At 19.7% G+C, this 26182-nt stretch overlaps 2 protein-coding genes across 2 annotated transcripts in view; one reads left to right on the top strand and one right to left on the bottom strand.

Annotated features, from left to right (window-relative positions):
- The window catches only part of LOC100577198, a 60468-nt gene that overhangs the window by 5779 nt on the left and 28507 nt on the right, over window positions 1-26182 (top strand). The window contains exon 2 of the mRNA XM_026443489.1: window positions 23624-23726. Within this exon, the coding sequence (XP_026299274.1) occupies window positions 23647-23726 (80 nt within the window). The 5' untranslated portion in view covers window positions 23624-23646. The remainder of the gene's footprint in view (window positions 1-23623; window positions 23727-26182) is intronic.
- Window positions 11477-26182, bottom strand: part of LOC725974 (calcium uniporter protein, mitochondrial) — an 86244-nt gene continuing 71538 nt past the window's right edge. Inside the window, exons 3-7 of the mRNA XM_026443492.1 lie at window positions 17123-17302; window positions 16934-17052; window positions 14179-14325; window positions 12442-12645; window positions 11477-12165 (exon numbers count right to left, since the gene is read on the bottom strand). Coding sequence (XP_026299277.1) covers window positions 11836-12165; window positions 12442-12645; window positions 14179-14325; window positions 16934-17052; window positions 17123-17302 — 980 coding nt within the window. The 3' untranslated portion in view covers window positions 11477-11835. The remainder of the gene's footprint in view (window positions 12166-12441; window positions 12646-14178; window positions 14326-16933; window positions 17053-17122; window positions 17303-26182) is intronic.

Consider the following 26182-nt stretch of genomic DNA (forward strand, 5'->3'; position numbering starts at 1 on the left):
ATTATTTCTTTTATTCTATTTATCTTTTATTTTATAATTATTTTTTAATAAAAAAAATAATTATGCAAAAACAAGTATGACGATTTACTTTGTATAAAAAATGCAATATTTTTAAATTTTGTATTTTAATTTAATTAAATAATTATTCACTGTATATTGATATTTGATCAAGTGTATGACGAAATTTATAATATGCTACGGATTAAAGAAGCGAACTTAAATGATTTTGATAAGAATTGTATTTTTTTATTCGACAAAATGTCAATAAAAAATGCTTTAATTTCCACGCAAGTAAATTATTGAATGTTTTCAGAATTTTGAATTTTTAAGATAACAAATAAAAGAAAATTTTAATATTCAAATTATTATTTTATAAAAACTTATTTAAAAATTTATTTTTTACTTAATTTTTTATATTTATTTAAAAACATCATGAATAATTTATTAAAATATTTTAAATTATCTGATTTCTAAATTATTACAAGTATTCTAATATGATATTATTTCTTTATGAAATTTAGATGCGATAAAGATAAGTATAAGAACAGTTTAAATTAACTAAAAAATATATAAAGGCAAATAATTTTAATAAAAAGAATGAATTTTATCTCTCAAACATTTAACAAAAAAGATTTTTCTGTTTTATATGTTTCTTTTGTTTTTTATATAAATTCTATAAAATCAAATACTGTATTATATAAGTTTTTTGAGATCCTTAATAATCTATTTGATAATTAATTTCTAATTAATATATCGATAATTATTTAATTAATTTATTTAATCAGTTCTTTTAGCTTAACAAAACATATTATTTTCTACTTTTGTAAATATAAATAATAATAATTTTATATTAAAATTGCAATAATTTCAGTTATAAATGTGCAACTTTGATATATAAAATGAGAAGATGTTATATTTTTAATAATTTATCATTTGAATATATGTTAGAAAATTTTTTTTCAATTCTCTGAATGCATGGTGGCATTTATAATCCATCTATAAAAATGATATGTTTAATTATTAAGAAAAATATAATATTACATTTATATAAAATAATAATTCATATAGTGATTTATTAATAATTATCAACTTCAAAGCGCTTTAAAGAAAAATAAAATATTATCTCAAAATATTGAAGATAAGCATTCACATCAAATATTTCATTTTAAATTTCATTCAATTTGAAATGAAAGAAAATTGATATTGATAAGAATGAAAATATACAATTGATATAGAAAATGATATACAATTCATAAAAAATAAAATTAGTGTGCTTTTTAAAAATATGTACAATAAAATATTTCGCGGAAAATTTTATTTACATTGTTAAAAAATAGCACAGAAAAATCTGAATATACAAAATGTTTTAATTATTTTATTGATAGAAAAGTAGAAAATTTCAATTATACTTCTTTAATGATACTTCTTTAATGAGATATCAATGATATAATATAATTGCCAATATATGAATTCAAATTTCTCTACATTATTGCAGTTGATGGTACGTATTATAATATTTATTGACAAACTATATTTTCTTCATATGTTCAATATTTATTAACAATATACATATAAATATATAATTTCATTATATCAAAAATATATATTTGTAAATATATATATTATATATATATATATATATATATATATATATATATATAATTATATTAAAAATTAATATATACTATATTAAAATTAATATATAGTATATTACAAATAAATGAAATAATAATTTTGCATAAAAAATATTATGTTTTTAATATTTTATATCTATTTCAATTTTAAATCTCCATTTTATATAAAATAAATAGTGAATTGAATTTTTTATTTTATTAGAATTTAAATATATATTATTAAACTATTAATAAATTTAGATTTTTCTTTGCTTTTAATATTATTAAATTATTAATCTTATTTCTTATTATTTTATTAAATTATATTCGAACAATCGAACAATCATTGTATTTGTTGCTTCATAAATTTTCGATCGACGTATGACATTTTTTAATCAACGTGCCAAATATTAAAGCCAAAGATTGTAATCGGTCAAATTATAATTAAATAAATAAACATAATGACAGTATTTCATGAGAATTTGAAGATATATAATAAATAGATATTTGAGACAGTGAAAAACGAGAATGCTTAGGAGGAGAGGCAGTATTCCATATTACACAATGTCGGTTCCACAGCGGAACTTCTCAAAATAAATGCATTTTTTTTTATATATTTTTTTATACAATTGATTATTTCAAATGAATTTCAGTTTAAAGCAATATGCAATGTACATAAATATTGTGTAATATAACTATGCAATATTTTTATATCGTTTAAAAAAATTTTTAATTATGCAAATTGAAATCTATGTAATTTATTTAACAAATTTAGCTAAAATAAATTATAGTAAATAGTTCTGCAATATTCGGAGTTATAAGATAATTACATAATATTTCATTCAAAATCATAGATAAATTATTATATTTTACTCACTGTTAATACTTATCGAAATCTATAGAAACAAATTAAAATATATTTCTATAAGATTTCGAATTAAAAAATTGAATGTTTTTATATGCACAATTACTTTTTAATTATTTTTACATATACGAGAAAATTTAAAATATTAATTATACTTAAATTAATTTGAATCTTAGATGATTAAACATTCAATCAAATAACAAATCTTTATCTTTATTTCACTTAACATTTCTTATTTTTATACAGAGAGAAAATAAAAAAGAATAATAAAAAAAATTGATGTAGATATCATTTATTAATAATATGAATCAATATTAGATTTTAATATTATACATTCATAAAAAAAAATGCATACATATAGCAATTGCTTTTTTTTATATATGCTCGAATGAATATTACAAATTTTATTTTACTCATATTATTCATTTTTTTTTTTACACTTTTATTTCTGATATACATTATTCCAACGAATACATTACAAACGAATCAAAATCAGAACAAAGCAACATTATCTTAGCAAACAAAATCTTAGCAAAAAAATTGTTGATCTTTCGTATTTTTATATTTAATATACACAAATATAACATTTAATTTCAAATATTACTATCTTTCATTTTTTTTTCGATTAAGTCTCTTTTTTTAACGTCCATGATCAATTATTAGCAATGCTATTTCATTATCGTGCCGAAATTCAGAATTTGATGAAATAATACAATTTGAATATTTGAATATTTGTTTAAAAAAATAATTTTCATATAAAATTAAATTGTATAATAATGAATAATAATTAAAGTAATTCTATTTAAAATTTATAAATTATAAAATTTATAAATTAATCTGAATAGTGAGTAAAAAAAAAATATCGAATATGTAATAAAATGAAAAAGAAAAATGCAATGCTTATATAATTTTTTAATGAATATAAGATTTATATTAATATTATTAGCATTTAGTATTATATAATTAAAATATAGAATTTCAACTATTATTTTTTTCTGTTTAGTAATTTTATATTGAAATAAAAAATATAGAGTTCAAATGAAATAGATACAAACATTAGTTTTTCAACTGATGCTTTAATTGATTTATGAATTTCAAATTGATTCAAATATCATTAAATTTATACATGTGAGGATAAGTAAGTTTATGTGTGTTATGAAAAACACATTCAATTTTTCTAATTTGAAATCTTAAGAATGTGTTTTGATTTGCAGCTATGGATTTAGTAAGTAAGATTTAGATAAGTAAGCAGATTGTATAACAATTCTAGAGATTTAAATAATATATTTATACCATAAAATGATTTATCTATAGATTTAAATAAAATGATAATTTAAATATATGTATTCTGGAATTTACTAAAACTTATTTGAGATAAATTTTTATTAAATAAGAAATTATATAATGTATACATTATATTACATTATACTGAAATTCATTTAAAATAATCAATTATATAAAAAAATATCAGTGTATTTACTTTCATTGAAGAGTTTTGTTGTATTGCAATGCGGTTGTTGTATTGCCACAAAATATTTATAACTTCAGATATATATATAAACTTTTTTCATTGTTTTGATGTCTAGAATCCATTCTCAAAAATGTCTCATATTTTTATGAATACATTAAAAAATCATTGAAATTAATATTAAAAATAAAAATTTCTAAATAAATATCAAAATTTTTTTCTATTATAATTAAATAATTATTTTCTTTTACACGAATAAAAATAGAAAAATTATATGAATAAAATTAAAATTAAATTTAAAAAATTTAAATAATTTTTTATAAAACTGATTCGATAAAATTGATTTCTTATTATACTTATATAGCATTTATATTATATTTATATTATATTCTTATAGCAGAAAAAAAAAATATTTTTTTTAAATTAGAATTGATATACATATATATTATTGAAAGTTAAATATCACAAGTAGTTTCAGGTTAGATTTATAATTTACAATTAATAATTTTGCTATTTTTGAAGAAAATCCATTTTTTAGAATTTTTATTATTAGGAATCGATTATATATATTTCCTAAAAAACTATTAAAATCCAAATTTAAATATTGCATGAAAGGGATTCTGAATGTCATTCAAAGAACTATTTATATTTGTAGATTATATAATTGTTTGTATTGTATCCTGAATAAATTAATTAACTCTAATTATTTGCGGCTGACTGAATTAACGATTGATTGAATTTCTGATTAATTTCCATAATTCTTCTGCATCTGATTGCGATTTTATTTAAAATTATTGGTCTTATTTCAATTCTAATTGTCAATCTAATCTATTCTCTATATTTTGAAACTTTACTTTTTATATTTTGAATTCTAATTATGATATTTAGAAAAAATTATAATCACTATCGTGGATCTTTCTTCAATATCTTCTGCAAAAATGCAAATTAAAAGAGGATTAAAAAAAACTAATGGTCATATTGGAAAGTGACTTCTAAGGAAGGATTGATTTGCGGGACCATCGCAATATTTGGAGATCAGAATTCTTGCAATCGTTTATATAATTATCTGCGCAAGTATGATTTGTGAAATGGCCATCCATCTTATATTTTAGTTTTGATTACTATTGGAAAAGCAGCATAGAAATTGGAAAATGTGAAAGAATTCGCTTATAAACTACTATTAAAATTTAAGTTGAAAATGCTAAAATTATTGGAAATGAAATTTAAGTTATCTAACCGTTTCATAAGTCAGTCCTAGTTTTCGTCTTTAACAAAGACAAAAATGCTTTTTTTGAAAGAAATACCATACTTAAGAGAAACTTATAATTGTATAATTTCTAGAATACTTCAATTTTGAATTAAACTTATTCTGAATTATTATAAGATAACATTCTCTAATCACTTTATTGTGTTTTTATGCGAGATTTATTTATAGTCTAATTCAAGAATTTTTTTTTAGGTTTGAAATGTCATAAATCAATTAATTCACAATATTGGCTATATATATATTTATATATTCCAGTGGAAAATCACGATCTTCTCAAATGACTATAGTTTTCATAAATTCCTTTTTTTTCAAGTTAGACAAAAACAATAAAAAATTTATAGTATATATTTTTTATATTATTATATTTATTAAATTATTGTATTTAATTTTTATATATTATACAGAATAGTCGGGAACTGTTGATACAATCAGAAAGAGGGTGATTCCACATAAAAAAATAAATTGAAAATAAAATAAAAATTTCTTCATATAAGATTTTGTTTAATCGAAAAAATTGAGTTTAAATATTTGTTAAGCATATGTTTACTTGATTATGCCTTAATCTTGCTGGCTATGCTTGAGCGTACTATATTTGAAAATGAAAAATGAAAAATTATTTAAAAAAATAAAGATCACATTTAATATTTTTATCTGAATTATCTAAATTAATCTTTCTAATTCTCAAAAAAGACTTATTTAGTCTAACTTTGAAAAAATTCTATATTTTATATTTTCAATCATTGTAAATATATTAATAATCATTGTAAATTTTTCTAATAATTCATAATTTTATTTTAATTATTCAAATTATCTTTAATAAATAATTTCAAAATATTATCAAATCTAGCAATATCATTAAGTTTTTTTTAGATTGCTATTCAATTCATATTAGAGAAATATAATTATTAAATTGTTATTATTATAATAAATATGGTATCTCATAAAGAATATTTTGAAAATATATTACTTTTTATATTATTAAATTTATTATTATATTTATTTATTATATTTATTTATTAATAATTGAATAGAATATTAATATTAATATTATATATGTATATGTATAATAAATAATAATTTTTAAAAGAGATTGAAATAAATATTTTTTTTTTATCATTTTCGAATATTTCTTCATTTAAAAAATTTAAAAATAATAATTGTAATAATATTCTATTCAACCAATCAATTAGCGAAATTTGCAATCGCTATAATTTCATTTCCTTCGCTATATGATTTGTGTGAAAAAAATCATTTTCCGTGTGTCAAACAGTGATGAACAATATATAAGTATGTATTGATTCACTCTTATTAATATAATAGACTAAATCTATAAGTACTAGTATTTTAATATTATATTTTATCATATTTTAATATAATATTATTATACATTAATAAATAGCAATTTGAAAAGATATTTGGATAACTTGATTTATTAGAGATACTACTATAATTAACATAACTAATATAATATAGTTTATAACTTATCTATGGCTATAGAGAGATATTTTTAGCATTCAAAAGATGGCAATAATAATTAATTCTTTTGTTTGTCTTTTTTTATTATTTGCATTCTTTATCAATATATTTTCTAAGCATTCTAAAGATAGTGTTGATTCCATAATTTATAACTTATCTTTGTACTTCTTCCATTATATTTGCTTTTCTTGTCTATATTTATTCTAAATTATAAAAATAAGTAATAAATTATATTAATAAATATTTGTGATAATCTATGGACTATAATTAAACTAAATCTATGATTTTTTTTAATAAAAAAAATATATAATAGTTATAGATTATTAATTTGAAACATAAGCACAACATTATAAAAAATCATAAATTTATAATTTCTATTATATCTGACGAATTTTTATATTAATTTTTAAATATTTTTTTGTAAAAATTTTGAGTGTAGAATATTTTAATATATTTTTGGTCGAGAATATATTATGAATGTATTATTCTTATATGTCATATTAAGAAAAATATATTTTTAAAAATTATACTTTAAAATAAAGAAAAATTTATTTGAGAAAATTAAATGATAATTGTAATTTAGTTTTTTATTTAAAAAATATGATTAATTACATATTATAATAATATTGATTTTTTCTATGAAAATAACATTTCGTATATTGAATTTTGAATATTGAATTAGAGATACAGAAATAAAATGATTCTTTATAACTATCTTTATAAAAAAAATAAAAATTTAAAATATATTTTTCATATATTTTACTTTATTTTAATTATTTTTGTTTTATATATATATATATATAACTAGATACACGGATGTAAATCACAGCATAACTTAAAATTATATAAATAGTTATATATTTATAAAAGATATATATAGAGAGTATGTAAATATATAGAGAATGTTAATATATTCGTGAAATCTTTGGAGGATTAATTCTAAAAATCAAAAAAAATAATATAAAAATTGATATAAATAATATAATATATCGATAAAATATTCATTAAAACTTATTTATTAAAATTTTATTTATTAAAAGTTATTATTAATATTTATTATTAAAATTATATGAAGTGAAACGAAAATAGAATGAAATTTTTTATCTCTATTATATTGTTTTTTCACAATCTATTTGATTTTTTTAACTTAAATTGTCTAAATCGATTTAATAAATAAATTTCAACCGATACATTAATTATAGTTTGGCTCTTAATTCAATCTTTTAAAAGTATCTCATGAATATATTAATACCTTATATATATTACACAATATATTTGACGCAATATAATATTAAACTATTTCAGATTTAAATACAGATTAAAATTACAATATTATTAATTTTAAAATGCCAATTGCTTATATTCTACAACGTTTTAATAATTAGTATAATGATAATCTAAATTGAAAAACACTTTTAAATTATAGAATGAGATATATAATAAAATTAAATTTAAAAAAAAAAGGAAATTTCTAAAAATATATAGGTAACAGGTGCACAAATAATGAAATTCAGTTTATACAAATATGACTACATTTCAATGATGAATACTATTTGAAAATTGGAGTATATTTGGCGTTTTTTTCATTAATTTTATTCCGCATGTTGAAAAAAATATTACGCAAATATTTACATTAATATTAAGAAGAGAAGTTGATCGATTGTTGTCTATCTTTAATTGTATTTTTGTAAGCTTCAAGGAAATGGCGTATTAAGAATATTTTCAAAATAACCATATATTTATTTATATCATATATATATGATATACATAATATATCATACACACACACACACGCGCGCGCGCGCGCGCGCGCGCACACACACACACACACACACACACATGTATGTATGTACAAAAATTTGTATAAGATATTTGTTTTAAAGATCATAAAAAATATGGCTAAAAAACAATTTTTGGGAGGAAAAGACATTATAATTACAATTATCATGTATTTTTTTAATGCTCCATTTTCAATATACGAATAGAGGAAAGTTGGATAAAATATAATGATAATTTTTTCGACTAAATATAAGAATTAGATTTAATATTTTTACTCATACAAATTTTCAAATCAATTTTATAAAATTTTACATAAATAAAAATATAATATATAATAATTTTTATTTAATAATTAGTTACGATATTTTATAAATGATGTTTCTGTAAAAAATAAAAATTTGTTTTGTTTTGTCTGATTGATAGAATAAAATGAAATAGTCATTTATATTAATGTAAATTAACATAAATATAAAAATACTTAAATACTTTTATTTTTAAATAATTTATATATAGAGTATGCAATAAATAATTATTTTATATTATAAATAAAAATATTATAATATTATAATATTATATATATAATATATTATATAATATTATAATATTATAAATAAATATTATAAATAAATCATGAAAAAAATATGTAATAGTATATTAGTTAGTTATAAAAAATATTAGAAATTTTGATTATTATTAATTTTTTCTAATTTCAGATATTATTTTATAGATATAAAAGAAAAATAATAATTTTTATTGGATAGAAAATTATATTTTATCTATTTGGTTATCTCTTTTTATCCAAATCTTTTATGCATTTTAGTTAATATTTTAAATAATAATTTTATTATTACTTAACAAAGAAAAATATAAAATTTATTAAAAAATTCTTCGTGAAAAATATCATTACATTTTTTTTATTCAGAATGATTAATTACGAGTTTCGTATTTAATATACTGTCTCTTAATATTTTCTTCAATTATTTACAATATTTTTATATTATATATAGAATATATTAACACATTTGTAAAATGGCAGCACATTTTTAATATAAAATATTAATGTAATATCCCATTTCAATCAACTTTCCTCTACAATGTATATTTTATATATATATAATGCATTGATATTCTGTATTATGTTAATAATTTTTCAAATTAATTTAGAAAAATGTTAAAGAATTTTATTTTTATGAATATTGCAAACAATGATTTGAATATTGGCACTAGATTATTTTACTAAAATAATTATCAAAAGATGAACAATATTTAAATAAAATAAAAAAACAATACAATTTTTGTGATCGGGGAAAAAATATTCTGATATCATATTTATCGTATCATGTGTTAGACTAACTAAATTTTTAGCGATCTAATAAACTATTAATATATTTTTAAACACGCTTTCTCAATTTTCCACTAATTAATGGAAGTTGTCGTGTAGTACATTAAACATTTATATTATACGAATTATCATGTAATAAGTATAGAATGTGAAAATATAATTATATTTTTAGTATAAAGTATTAAAATGTATTATTATTTAAAATTTGATGCTTATTTATAATAGAAAAAATGTAAAAAAAAAACGTTCTTTGTACATAAAATTACAATTTAAATAATTACAATTTAAATAGTTTTTCATATAAAAACTATAAAAAGTTTAAAATACTTAATAAATATATATAATAATAGAATACAGTATTTTCAAACGTAAAATATTAATATAATAATTATTAAATATATTAATGATCTATTTAAACGGACGGATAAGGGATTTTTTTAGGCAAGCGAGAGAAAGTTTTTAAGAATTTCCAACAATAATAATTTATGTTAATCCTATCTAATATATTCTTATAAAAGATATTTTAAAGCATAACAGTAATAATATTTTAATATTTAGCTTAATAAGACATGCTGTTATTTATATTGATGCACAAAATTCTTCAATTTTTGATTGAAGATATTACTACTTTAATAAGAATAGAAGATTTAGTAGAGTTTATTAATATTGAATATTAATATAAATATATTAATATAATATAAATATATTAATATAAATATATTAATATAAATTTTAATATTGTGACAAAGCAAGTTCACTAAATATGCAAGTAATATGTCGATCAAAATATTTTTCAATAAATGTTTTTTTGCCATATTTAAATAAGAATAAGATATTCAATAAAAGGATGGCTTTTGTGTGTGTGTGTATGCGCGCGCGCGCGTATTAGCTATTATATATATATTGGCATTTAATTAAAATAAATACAAAATGATATAATTAAAAATTGTCAATTCCATTAATAGCATATTATTATATAAGTACATTATTTTATTTTTGAATTAAAGTTAATTGAAATAAACTTTAAATACGTTATAATAATATTATAATTTATTATAATAAAATTTAATTCGTTGATCTGGTTAAAAAAAAAAATATATATTTACATTAATAATACATTTTATACTTTATACTTTACTTATAGAAAAAATTTTTATTATGCGATAATAATAAAAAAGTTTTAAATAACTTTTAAATAAAAATATTTGAGCTTTCATAATTAAGTTATCTTATAAAATGTATTATGTACTTCAGCGATTAATTGTAAATAAATTTTAACTAAAAATAATAATTTATCATAAAAGTGAAAACAATATTAATCTATAATATTATATATAAGATTATATAATATTATATATAAAATAATAATATAATATGTATAAAATAATTCACTAAAAATATAATATTTAATTAACTTTCTTTTTCTTTAAACTTTCATTCAAATTTAAAAACGTATTCAAAGTTTTTATGTAAAATTGTTTTAAATTTTAACTCAAATTGAATCTTTTACATCTTATACAATTATACAATAAATAAAAAAATAAAATAAATTATATTTATATTAAAGTCATTTTAGTTTGAAATATTTATATTTCTGGCGAGTCATTATATGTATTAAGATTGCACAAAGAAATCTCATTTCAATAATATATTTTCATTTTTTTAATTTTTCGATTCTTTGTGAACCAATTCTGTTTGTCAATATATTTGATAATCATACGTAAAAAAACTACGTGATATATACATTTCTTTGATGTCTTCCAAACGTACATTAGTTAACAACATTGAGCATTAGGCAAAATATATTACACATATACTCGTTTATTTAAAGTGTCGTCGTACGACTTGGAAGACTCCGTCGAGAATTCGAATATTCGTAATCTTTTCATGATGAAATTAATGGTTTTCTTTCTTATTACATTTCTTGTTTTCTTACATTACAATTCGATAATCGCCCTGAGTGCAATTTTCATTTTTTCTCCTTCAAACAATCAGATTGTTTTTTTATGATTAATGATTCCTTGTTTATTTGTCCATTTTAGAAATCGGTTTCTTCGATAAATCTTTCCCTGGAAAAATACCTTTCTTAGGAAGAGTTCTTTCCGGACTAGGGCTAGGACTAGGTGACGAACTTGGTGATCTTGAACTGCTCGAACTTGATCTTTCTCTTTCTTTCTGTTCTAAATCATTTTTATATTCGTATAAAGGTCCACGAATGATTTTCAAAGTAGTTTCTAATTCATAAGCTCGATCTTTTAGATAATTGTAATGATTTAAATTAAATCCAAGCTTTTTTGCTTTTTTATGAAGCGTAATCAATTGTCGTCTATTCATTACATCCGGCAGTATGTATTCCTGTTAATATATAATAAATATATATACAATAAATATATATATATATATATATATATACATTCGAAAACTATTAATTACATATTTAAAAAATAATTTTTGATAACAATAATCTTCTAAATTATTTTTAGAATTAGAAATTTATTAAATTTTCATTCGAATTAAAAGATTTAAATCAATATTTTTAAATTAATATTTCTTTTATATAGATGAACAATTTAATTATTTAATTAATTGCTAATTTCAAGCAAATGGAAATTGAAGTATAATATTAGTAACCTGTTTTGTTAAGATAAAGTAGATGAATAATAACATCGTGGTGCCATAGTTAACAAAATATGTAACCGGTTCCATGATATCCCAGGAATATTCCCACCAAGTCAATCTGGCAAGGCCGCTGAGTTGAATCGACATTAGAACAAGACATACGAAAAAGAAGATATTTGCCCTTCTATCTGCTGTAGTCTCTATTTCTTGCAATTTCTATAACATATTAAAAAATTTATATATAATTTTGACACGAATCGAAATAAATAGGATTTATAATTTCTTTTTTTGAATTTTTTGCTTATTTTGGATTCTTTAATAGTTGTATTTATTGTCAATATGAAAAATTATATTATAAAAAAAAATTATTAAGTTTAGAATGATAAATATTTTATGATTTACAGTCTTTTTCTTAAAATATTTTTTTTTGAATTCAAATCGAAATCTTTTATAAATATTTCAAATGATTTTGAATGAAAAGATTTAAAATAATTCATTAGAGAAAATGAAAGATTTTATATTTATTATATAAAATATTTCTAAAAGAAATATGATTTATTATATTATAATTCAAAGAAAATTTAATTATTTAATTTAATTTATAGATTATTTACATAAAAGATTTTTAATACTTTTATAGTTAGAATACCAATATGATTCTAATAATTGTTCAAAGTTGTTCAAATCAAATATTTATTTAAATAATAAAAATTTATTTAGATTACCGTAAATTTAGATATTACTAATGTATAAGTTATAAGATCTTTATACGTTGCGATATTCATCAAGGAAATAATAATCGAAAGAAAATAATGGAAAAAAAAAAGAATAATATTTTAATTAGGCGATTGTGAAAATGCATATATAAAGATAATTAAAATTGAAACTTGTAGAAAATGAGTTAATTCATCAGTTATAAAGAGAAAACGATGAAAGAAATTGGTAAGCATTTATTAGTCGAATAATTGTGCACACGTATCCACATTCCAAATCATTGAAATGCTAATAACATCGAGATTTCTTAAACTTCCGTTTAATTCAGATGATATTATTCTTGTTTCACGTTCATTGTCACGAATTGCGATTAATTTATATTTGTCAGCGAAAACGGATTTCGGAAGCATTCTATTTTATCTATTATACTAATAAATTTATATGCAGGAATTATTCCGGGTTAATTATACCCAATTATAACTTGATGTCTGAGTTCTTAACTTTTTAACTATTTTTAGATTATAAAATTGTACTCAAGTTTTTGCGACTTTTCGATATTTTTAACTAATTATTCTTAACTAATTAAATAAGTAACTATTTATTTAGTTACTTTTTATCTTTAATAAAATGGAATATCATTAAAATAAAGAAACTTCATTTAATTATTTGTTTAAATTAATTAACTGTCTAAATTAACTTTACTATATAGATATTAATTTAATTATACAGAGGTATTCTTCTAATTGAAAAATCTTTTCTTAGTTACAAAAATAAAAGCAAAATAAAAATTATACTAAAAATATAATATTACTGTGTTGATTATATATAGATATTAATTATTATATTAAAAATATGATCTAAATATAATAAAAAAAGATTTTTCAAAAAATTAAATTTAAACAGAAAAATAATTAATTAGTAAAAGTTAAATTCATACGTAACTTGTAAATTGTAACTTGTTAAGAATGTAGATATATGCAGTTTAGCAGAGAGTCAAAATTGAGTAAAATTTTCTTCACTGGAAATGGTATTTACCTGCTCAAGAGGTTCGAGTTCTAATCTGACAGCCTCCAGTTTAGTTAATACATGCTTCTCCATATTGACATGGTGTTCTCGAACATGAAATGTTTCGTACAATTGACCGATTAATGTTTGAATGTCTGATAATTTCTCTATGTTTTCCTGAAAAAGATTTTATTTAAGAACATTTACTTAATTTTTATTGAATATTTTTCGAAAACATTGCTCATATTCAAATGCTTTTATACAATATAGTTATATATTTTTTCTTTAATAAAATTCTTTAAAATGACCAATTAAATTAATTATAAAATATTTTACTTGAAAGAAATAGTTGAGATATAATAGTTATAATAGTTATAATAGAAAAAATTTAAAAATATTGTATATTGATATAATAATATCGAATAATTTCAATAATTTTTTAATATATTATCAAAGATACAATTTTAAACAATTTTTTTCTTATATAATCCTATTTTCTCATATAATTCGCAGACAATATAATTTCTAAGATATTTGCAAACAATTTTTGATATTATTATATGTCTATGATAATGTATAACATATCAAAATACCATTGAAGAACGGTCAGGAAAAGTTCATCGAAAATCTACTTTCTACATAGATTTGAATAAGATTTTTTTAAAGATTTCTTTTGTAATATATATAATGACATAATAAAAATCGGTTGTTCTTTAAAACGGAATAATTTTTTAAAAATTGAATTTTTTTGAATATTAGAAAGATTAATTTATTAGATAATTTAATATGTAAATAAATTTTAAAAAAATTATTATTGATTGAAATCGCGAAATAAATAAGATTATCTTTTTTATTTGAAATTATAAAAACAATTCCAAATATACTTTTTGTAGATTTAACAATAAATAAGTTATATATACATGTATAAAATTTCTTTAAAATCGGTGAACATTGCAATACGAGGTACAAACGATTGAAAGTTTTTGACAGATTTTGATCTATAATTATAATAAATCTAAAATTTTTTATATCTTTCGATAGTTTTTTATATGTAAATGATTTTGATGAAATTATGTATGAAATGTATATAATTTATAAACTTGCAAAACGCATTTAAATACTGATTAAATAATAGTAATAATTAATAAATTACATTTATTGAATTGGCGTTTCTTACTTTATGTAATTGTAGAAAACTAATTTCAATTGTTCAAGAATTTATATTTTATTCGCGAATATTAGCGAAGTTTGTTATAGATAAAGATTCTTTCATGTAATAATACTATAATACTATAATATATAATACTATAATAATATTGTAGTATACATTTGTTTTAATATAGGTCTTGAATTAAGATATAGAAGATCTGTTTCACACTACTTTATCAAATTTATACAATATATGTATTTTATAATTAAGTTCAATATATATCAATATATATCTTTTAAGAGTCTTATGTTGAATGTTTAAAGGCGACAGTTTATCTTCGATTTATCGATCGTTCTGCAATGAAAATTGATTTGTCAGAAATTTTTTGTAGGGGAAGTATATTATAATATAAATGATTGCTGACATTGCTGACTGAAAAATATCATCTCGAATCGAATTTTAAAAATTTTAAATATTTTTCTCAAAAAAATATTATCCTCCTGTAATATTATATAATCATTCCTATGTCTAATTGTCCAAATATAATATATCGTCATGTAATTGATTGAGCGAGGATACAAATATCAATGCTGCGATTATCTAAAAAGTTCTAAATTTGTATTAAGTTTATATTAAAACTGTTATTATTTGATATTCGATATAATTCTAGAATATATAATAAAAATATGGATATATATATTTAAATTTAAATATCCTAAATTTGAGTAATAGGAATTCTCATTTGTTTATATGATCAGTATGAATCAAGTTTTACTTTAAGCAAGTATTACTATGTGTAAGAAGCCAAAAATATAATGATATTTACCCATTATATTTATACAAACAATTGAGAAGCGAAAGTCGGATACATATGTAAAAAGATATATATATATAGGTAAAATTCTATATAATATAGTATTGAAAGTTTTTTCAAATAAATTAAAGTTATCTGTATGTAAGAAAAAAATTTTGGATATTTTTACAAAAAGCATACATTTGATTAATGAAATTTAGAAGAGAAACTGGAGAGTGGAATTAAATTTAAAATTTTAATTTTAGGTTTTTGTTTATTGGTTTTTAAATTGGTTAGGATAAGTTTGCTAACAATAATTATAATTTTAGCAAGATTTCATATCGTATTTGTTTACTATGTCATTCGGTATATATTATGTAATATTCGGAAATATATTATTACGTAAAAATATTAATTTTAAATTATATATTTTTTTTATTATTGGCATGTAATAGTTTATAGATGCTCGAATTGTTTTTAATAGAATTATATACTCGACAATATATTAAAAAATCATTGTGAATTAAAATCAAATCATTAACATTTAATGATATCAAATAAACTCCATTTTAAATAATGAGATAAAATAATAACAATTTTAATTTTATATTTTTATATTTATTACTTAAAAAGTATATATAAAAATTTAAATCCATGATTTATATATCAAATATTAAAGTTTCATTAAAAATAGAAAGTAAAGATATAAAAAACTTTAAACTTCAAAACTTCAGATATTTTTTTTATTATTCGAAATTAATTTTTTTTTAAATTTTTAAAAATTCCTTCAAAAAAAAAATATAAATTATTTAATTGAGATATATTTTTTAAAAACGACTTACCATTGTGTGCTTGTCATGCAATGGTGGTTGCACTAAATATTCGGCGTCATTTATTATCAGTCGAAAATCGTTTTCCATTAATGATTCTATCGTGTTGTTAGAGCCTATTCTAATACCATCTGGAATATCGTAAAAAAATTTTATATAATATATTTTATTTACAAGTGTATGCATTTTTCCAGGACTTACCAATAGTTGTCACAGATGCTCGATCGATACCACCGTCTTCTTTCTTTAGCATCTGAATGAAATCTCCTACAGTGTGGGTGATTGGTTTCAAGATAAATATACAATACTCTTTTCTGGATGGCAGTGGTACTGTGATCTTTGGCAATCCTCTATGGTATATTACAGTTACATTTGAAGTAGCTGAAATAATTTTAATTTTTGATAAATTTATTATTAAAAAATTTAATTTTTAGAAACTTTCAAAGATAAAGAATAATTATAATGAAATATATATATATATATATATTTTTTAAAGAAATAATAACATAAAAATACAAAATATTTCTTTTATTGTACATATAGATTTCAATCATCACTATTAATTGTAAATATTTAGATATTTCAAAAATATTTGAAATATTTTAGAAATATTTTTAGATTTGATTTCGATTATTGTATATACTAAAGTACTATTTTAAATAGCATTAGTTAAGAAAAATAAATTTACAATATATATTTTCATCAACAAGTCACCGAATATTTTTTATTTTAAAGAAATAATTATTAAAGCATAGATATCATTTTTTGATTGATTTATTTAATTTTATTATGTATACTTATTTTATTGTAAAAATTCGAATCATTGTCTAATTTTAATTTAGATTAGAATTAACCAAAGATTACTTAATCCATGTTAATCACGAGAAAATAGTTTATATATTGTAAGAAGAGTAGATTAAATCGCTCGAAATTACTGATAAAATAAGACACTTCAACATTTTAATTATCAATAAGAAAGAAAATTCTCGATGATAGCGATATATGTATCAATGTAATTTTACTTTTTTAAGAATAAGATTTACAATTAAGGATTGAATGATACATGAACAGCAATAAACTATTAGATTAATTAATATAATCTAATAGATTAATTAATATAATTAGTATAATCGATGGGACTAGTGGAAAAAGTTATAAATAATTTGGAAAAAAATTATTATAGAAATACTAAAAAAATTAATAGAAAGAATGTCGTTATTCAAACGTTATATCTGCATAAAATATAGAAAAAAAAATATAAGATTATATGTTATATACTTTTTTTTAATATATACTTTTTTTATATACTTTTTGATAAAATTTTAACTTGAAAATAATTTATATGAGATATTTTTTATATATGTATAATAAATATTAATTTCATTTTTTAATATATATATTATATATATTATCTAATTTATATATATCCAGTTATTATGAATGTTAGTATGTACTTTTATGTATAATATAATATTATAATATATTTTATGTATAATACATATTATGATTTTATTATATCAATTAATAGATTAGATTTTATATTATATCAATTTTTGGTATAATAGAAAATTGATGATTGATTTTAACGAAATCGATAACTATGTTAATCAATAATTGTCGTGAATGATATTTTTTCAACTTTTAATCATTACAAATACAGTATTAAAATCAAGATTTATTGATAAACAAAGACTATATTTTCTATCATAAGAAAATGTTAAGTTATTTTTTTATTATTAAAACAATCAGATTAGACTTATATTAATAATAAGTTTTTTAAATTTTATCTGAAAAGTATTTTTTGTAATATTCTAAGTTTTTTTCGAAGATTCTTCTTTTTTGGGATGATTGAAATGGAATTTAGCCTTCAAATCTTTTTTGCATTTTATCGTGTTAATTGAATTTTATCGCATAAAAAAATTTATCTTCAAAAGTTTCATATTTTTTTCACTTATTTTCTTATTTGTTGTTAGAATCATACAGTCTCTATTTCAGTTGTGAGATACACATTGTAAAATATAGATGAAAAAAAAAAAATTTATTTTCATCTTATATGATTTAGTGAGAAAAAGAAAAAATTTTTTCTATAAATTTTAAAGGATATTAATATAAGGAATGTAGTAAATTTATGACTTTTTCTCGCACATTTGCAATGAATTTTTAAGATAAAATCATTATTGATGGTAATTTCAAAATAAAATTTTCTATGATATTTATATTACTGAAATATTTTTCTCAATAGATATATACTATAATCGTTTATCAATATAGATGATCATAGATAATCATTCGTATTTCGATTAATAAGACATGTAAGATATATAAGAATGGAATATCATCGGAGATGAATCCAGAATATAATAGAATGAAAAATTATCATTTTATAACAAAATTTATGAAAAAATTGATAATAAACTGAGATAGAAACTTAACTTAAGAGGAAGAGAGAATTCGATTTAGTTATCGCAATTTTCTCCAAATAATAAATGCCAACTAGATTAAATTCACTATCTCTTCATTAAAGAGGGATAAAATAGATTTTTGGCATTAATGAAAACATACTCAAGCTGCATAATTTCGTTTAATATAATCGTTAATATATCAAAAGTAGAAAGAGAAGAGCTAAGTAGTCGTTCAGGGAATGAAACTTGCTATTTCCATGAATTCGTTTGCGTGATGGTCGCATGATCGAGAGCTAGATCACGTTAACCTGGTTAGCAACCGTTGATATAAAGAAGGTATTAGAGTGTGGAGACCGGAATGGTGCATACATGGATCTTTCTGTTGTAAGCAGAACGGAACCGAATACCGCGATCCGGCTACACGATCTTTAAAAAATGCATCGTGCTTAAGCAAAAGGTGGAAAACTACGTTAGATACATGGAGCGGGAAAAATTATTGTTGGTCAAGACTATGCACTTATGTGTATTTTGTAACGAGGAAAAGTAGGATTTCATTTCTGTTGGCAAGAAAGTTTAAATTCAATGGATAAGATATAGTTATATTAAGAGTTAAATTTCTTAAGAAATCTTCCATTGATAAAATGAATCATAAAGAAATATAAATCATAGAAATCTTTTTTTACATATTAAGTTAAATAATAATATTTAATTGTAAGTTTTTTATTTAAATTTGATTTAATTTCTAATAATCTAATATAAAATATAAATATAAAAAATATAAAATATATTATATTTTTGATTGAATATAAAAAATAATAATTCTAATAATAAATTCTATTAATTCTATTAATTTATCATTAATTAGCAATATGGTAATAATAAGTTATTATTATATAATATGATAATAGTAATAGTTATTATTGTACTGATAATATATATCTGTACTATTATAAATCGATTAAAGTGTTCAGATATTTATGAGAATATATATAAAATATTTGAAAAATCTATTTTGTTTCTAAAAATCTATTATTAAATTTAAATTTACGATGAATTTAATTTTATGCAAAAAGAAAGCAATATTTTCAAACTTTTTTATTTTTTCCAATTTATTTTATTACGAAAATATAATTATTGTAAAAAAAGAATATTTCAAAAAAAAATATGTCATGAAATTTAATTATCATTTCTTACGAATTTATTCAATTATAATAAAAGTAATAATAAAAAAATAACTTAATATTATATTCATCAATCTCATTGAATTCTTTTATTAAAAAATTTCTTGAATCAAAAAAAAAAAACATTTCCACGAATGTAAAAATGAAATACAAGATACAATAAAACTTAAGAAAAAACTGGCAATTTATTTTTTCTTTTCTGAAAATTTATTTTAAAATGTAATAATTTTAAACAGAATTTTGATAAAGATTCACAAGAATGCTCGGGCTTGTACAACTAGCATTTTTTAAAAAGCGTATGATAACATAAAACAAGCACCGGAAGGAATTATGCTTGTTGGAATCAAGCAACAACCGGTTTCTCGATCAATGCTCGCGTAATAATGTATTCGTATAATTTCGACAAGTTCAATTTCTTTTTATGAATTATAAATCGTTAATTAATTCTGGCTATTTTTTAATTAATATCTATATTGGTTAAATATTTGTTTATATATTATGCATAATAATATAATATATAATAATATATATAATATATATAATATATATAATATAATATAATAATATATAATAATATTGTTTATATATTATGCATAATTAATATAAAGTAAATATTGTCTTTGATCAAACATTTATTTCTAAAAAATATTATTTATTAATGATTAAAAATTAATACACATGATATTTACTATTTTCTACTATATAATTATTACTTATTACTTTCGATTTATATGCATTAATATTTTTTAAAAAAATCATTAAGGAAAAAAATAAATATTTGATTTAAAAAAATTAGAAATTATAAAAACATAAACTTCTTGATATGTGTCCGAAATCTGAATAGATTTCTCATGTTATTAGATCTTTAAACGATTTTTTGTAAGAAAGCTATAGAGAAAATCATTTTCTTTATTGGTAATATGTTTCATCATACATGACTGAATTATTATATTTATTATTTTTAAATTTTTGATTAAAATTTTTTAATCATAAAAATTCATTACCGATAAAAATTATTATAAAAACTAAATTTAAAATTATATTTTTAATATAATGTTTAATTTCAATATATACATATCTAAATTTTAAAATTTACATCACTTTAAAGACATATTTTATTTCCGGTTTTGCGAGAAAATTAATTCAAAATAAATCTCTTTTATAATATAATTACAAAAAATATTGTAATTTTAAAAATTTTTTCTTCAAATTCAGTAAATTTATTATTATTGTATTTTAATAACGGCTGGAAGTCTAATATTTATGTTCCTATATGAGAAAGGCCAATGTGCGCTTCTTCAACGATACGTTTTCATGTTGGAAGTGGTAAAGATGTTACCACCACCTTCCATTGTCCTCCCTTCTTCTTAGCTTTGAAAAGTTTGCGGTGGTGAAATTTCTCAAACCGACTAGTCTACATCTGTATTCCGTTCAACCAATAAGTGAATTGTGCGCGCCGATATTTATTCTACGGGGTTGCGCATCAAAAAGAAAAGAAAAAAAAAAGAGAAAAAGAAAAAGAAAGAAAAAAGGGAAAGAAAAATAATAAATAAAGAAAAAAAAATACATGTAAAAAGTTTTTTTTTTATTGCGTGCTGTTGTGTGAACGTTCTTCGAGTGGCGTGGCCTCTTCAAGGATGCGCGAAAACTGATCATTGGGGATTTCCCCAAGGGTAGGCGAATAATGTTTTGTCTAGATATAGGAACTATGATCTTCATTGCACTCAGTTTATGGCGATTTCGTTTTTTTCGTCATATTTTTTTAAATTTTCTTTCTGTATATATATATATATATATATATATACATATAAAATAAAAATATATATATATATATTTTTTTTTAAATAAAAGTTACAATGAGACAGTGTGTGAAGTTAAAAAAAGTGCATTTTTGGTGGATTTTTTGTTAATGGAATGCTATTTATGGAAGTAGATTAAATAATTAATGTTTGAGAAATATTTATAAAGTAAAGTAATTATAAATATTATACATATAAATTTTTTTGGATATCCTTTTTGTATTATGTTTTTCTATATATAAATTTTTTATTTAAATTACTAATAAAAAAACAAAAAAATGATGTAATATATATCTAATAATATATATTAGACACATATATAAATAATACGTTGCAATAAAATAAAAAAACACTGTATATTTAAAAATGTTTTTTCATTAAAAATATTAAAAAAATTAAGTGTCTACAAAAGGAAAACTAAGATAAATTTACATCGTTTACATATTCTTTGTATGAAAATTTACATGTGTTTTCAATTTAATATTTGGGGTCCAGAACTGAAAGTTCAGGACCTTTCTTGAGAAAATTAACGTAGGAACAACTCTCGGTTCAACTAAACATGTAGGACTAAACTTTCTTCCTTTTCTTTTATCTATACGCGTCATTAATTCTATCAGCGAGAAAAGATAATACTTATACGCCATCTGTAGACAGACTCGGTTACTACACGTTCCGCAATATTCATATGCTAACTATATCTAAATTCGAAAATTATTTATCACATGCAATTTTTTATCATTTACTACAAATGTTTTTACTTATTTGTATGTATTTTACACTATTAACAACCAATTTTTCCATCTACGAAAGAATATTGTAAATATACAATATGGTTCATATAATACTATTTATATAATAGTATTTAAGAAAGAAAACTTTTCATTTAAATGTATCATAAAATTAAAAAATAAAAACGATAAAAATGATAAAAATATAATAAAAAAATAATTATGAATCAAATAAATGTTTAAATCAAAAATTGAAAATAAAATAAAATTGAAGATCAAAATATAAAAATGATTGGACAATTGTATTATATTCTTACATTATTATTATTCATTTATACAAGAAATTTATAACCAATTGTGTGACTAATTGATGAATAAATTAATATTATCTCAAAACTCAAATTAATAAAATAATAATATATTATATATAATAATGATTGATCAATTATCTTTAATGTAATATTTTGTAAATATAATGTATATATAATGTATATATAATTTATTTTTTTATGTATTTATAATGATATTTGAATGTATTATTATTATATATTTAATAATAAATTATTTAATTATGATACATTTATAATAACAGGCCTCATCGTTCAGGGGTCGATCATGGGAGGAATACAAAGCGGAACCCATACCCTTGGAGAGGCATTATGGGTGCACGAGAGACAACGTCAAAAATGCCATCGGTAAGTAATTTATTTGTACAAAAAGTTGCAAAAAAGCGATATAATATCGAACGTTGAATAATGGAAAAATAATGGAGAAAAGATATTTTGATAAAGTATTTTTTGATAAAATATTATAATAATAAGAAAGGACAATTTATTGAATAATTGATTTAAAAGTATCAATAAAAAAATTAAATAATTATTAAAAAATTTTTCTTTTTAATTGAAATATACGTAATAATACAACATGAAGAGATTAAAAAAGAGAAATGAGAAAAGATACAGGAGGAAAAGAAAGAGATAAAAAATGAATGAGAGAGGAAAGAAAATTAAATAAAATACAATAAAAATTAAGCACGCTATAAGTTAATTGTACTATATAATAATGGGAGAAGGAGCAAGATGGCCTAGATTTTTAATGAACTCGAAAAATCACATAGAACATTTCTACGGTGCATAAATATCAGAGCAGAAATTGTGTGTACTATGTAGTGATGGCCAACGATGATATTACTTTAATCTATTTCTGGCTATCTTTCGTTATACCAGAATTATTGTATTGTCCGTTACTTAAGCATGAGGAATGCATGGTGAATTATGCGTTACTATAAGCCACAGTTCAAGTTGTTAATTTTCAGAAAATTTTTTTGCCATTGAAAAAAAATATATGTGCTTCTGTTCAAGTATTATTTTATCAGGCATTCAATCCCGTTTGAACGGAGATGATTAGAACGGATTAATTCTTAATTAGTGGAATTTCGACACGGTCAGATTGCGCTTATTAATGCAGTTGTGGTCTAATTACGCGATTTTTATGAAACTTTGCGCGTGTATTTATATATTATTTATATCTCGGATTTTGAACGATATTGCTTTCAATGTCTTTCCATATATTACATTTTATCTTTTTTCGTAAAGACAATGATTTAATGATATGCACATTGATCAACGAATTGAATCTATAAAAATTTGAAGAAAGAGAGAAAAATCTCAAATTTCAAATGTTAATCAAATATTGATTAATTCATAATAATAATGAAATGAATAATAATAATCTCACAATAAATAAAATTTAATTTCTCTAATAAAAAAATTTCTAAATAAATTTTATTTCACAGAAATATTCATATTTAGTAGCACAAGAGTAGAAATCGTGAAAAGTTTTTGGTATCTGATTGTTTATGAATGATTTCTTTTGGATAATATCATATATAGAAAAATAAAAACTGGAGATTTGAAAAGAGAAAAGAAGAGTAGTACACAGTAATTTGCTAAAATTTCATAATGATTAATCCATTATTTGATTGCGTCGTACGATTTTCTAACGCATGCACATTAGCCACGAAATTGCTTGTTATTGCGCTCGGCGCTACGTGAAATTTGAAAATACAAGTCAGAAAAAGAAATTTGAATAAAATTTTTAATAATATTATTTTATATATTCATATATTATTTTTTTATTTGTAATTATAACATATATTATAATTTCATACATATATATATCTATTAATCCATTATTAACAAAACAGATTGGCTTTTAAGATAATTTAGAAATTAATAATAAATAAAAGAAATTTTTAGTACGACAGATTTTTAATACGATCGTTAAATTATTCTTAAATTTTTAATTTATGAAATAATCTATATGAAATAATTTTATTCTACAACAAGGATTGTTGTACATAGTTTACAAGATTGTTTCATATGTATACGAATTTTCAATATTATCGTTACTTTGAAAAGACTTATCTTTATTCGTACTGTATGTCGATAAATTGCACGCATAGTCGTAGTTCTGTTAATTAAATGCTTTTAGAAACTCGAGAAATTACATTTCCATATTCCGTTAACGAGATTCCAGGAATTTTGTCTTTATTCTCTATTTAGATGTAATATTTCATGAAAACGTTATGTTTGAGGGAAATGTAACAAATTAAATTGATACTTGTGTACAATCAATTCGGAATTTATGTAGAAGACAAACAATTTATAAAAGTTTCGAATTGTGATAATAATTAATATATTCGAATAATGAAAAGTTTATTATTATTCCAGATAATAGTTTTTAGTATAATTACAACAAAAATTTCTTTTGGTTCCATATATTTGTATCAGAAGATTATTTACAACAAAGAATAGATTCAATGAAAGCGTTTTCGTTAGTTATAATTGAAAACTAGTTATAATTTTATTCTAAATTTATTAAATTAATCAATTAAATGAATTAAAATTCTGATTGTCTGAAGAATTAATAGATGTATATCGTTTCAATTAACACTTTAAATTCCGTTACAAAAAAGAAATTAATCTATTATTTAATTTTTAATTAGAAATACCTATTTCTATCTTTTATAATCATATCTATTACAAAACAATTCATTATAAGATCTTTTATAATCTGAAAAAATTCATAAATATAATTTTATTATACTCGAAAAATTTTATTAATCATTATCATAATAATGAAAAGTCCA

The sequence above is a fragment of the Apis mellifera genome, linkage group LG10 (genome assembly GCF_003254395.2).
Source record: "Apis mellifera strain DH4 linkage group LG10, Amel_HAv3.1, whole genome shotgun sequence".
Classification (NCBI taxonomy): Eukaryota; Metazoa; Arthropoda; class Insecta; order Hymenoptera; family Apidae; genus Apis; species Apis mellifera.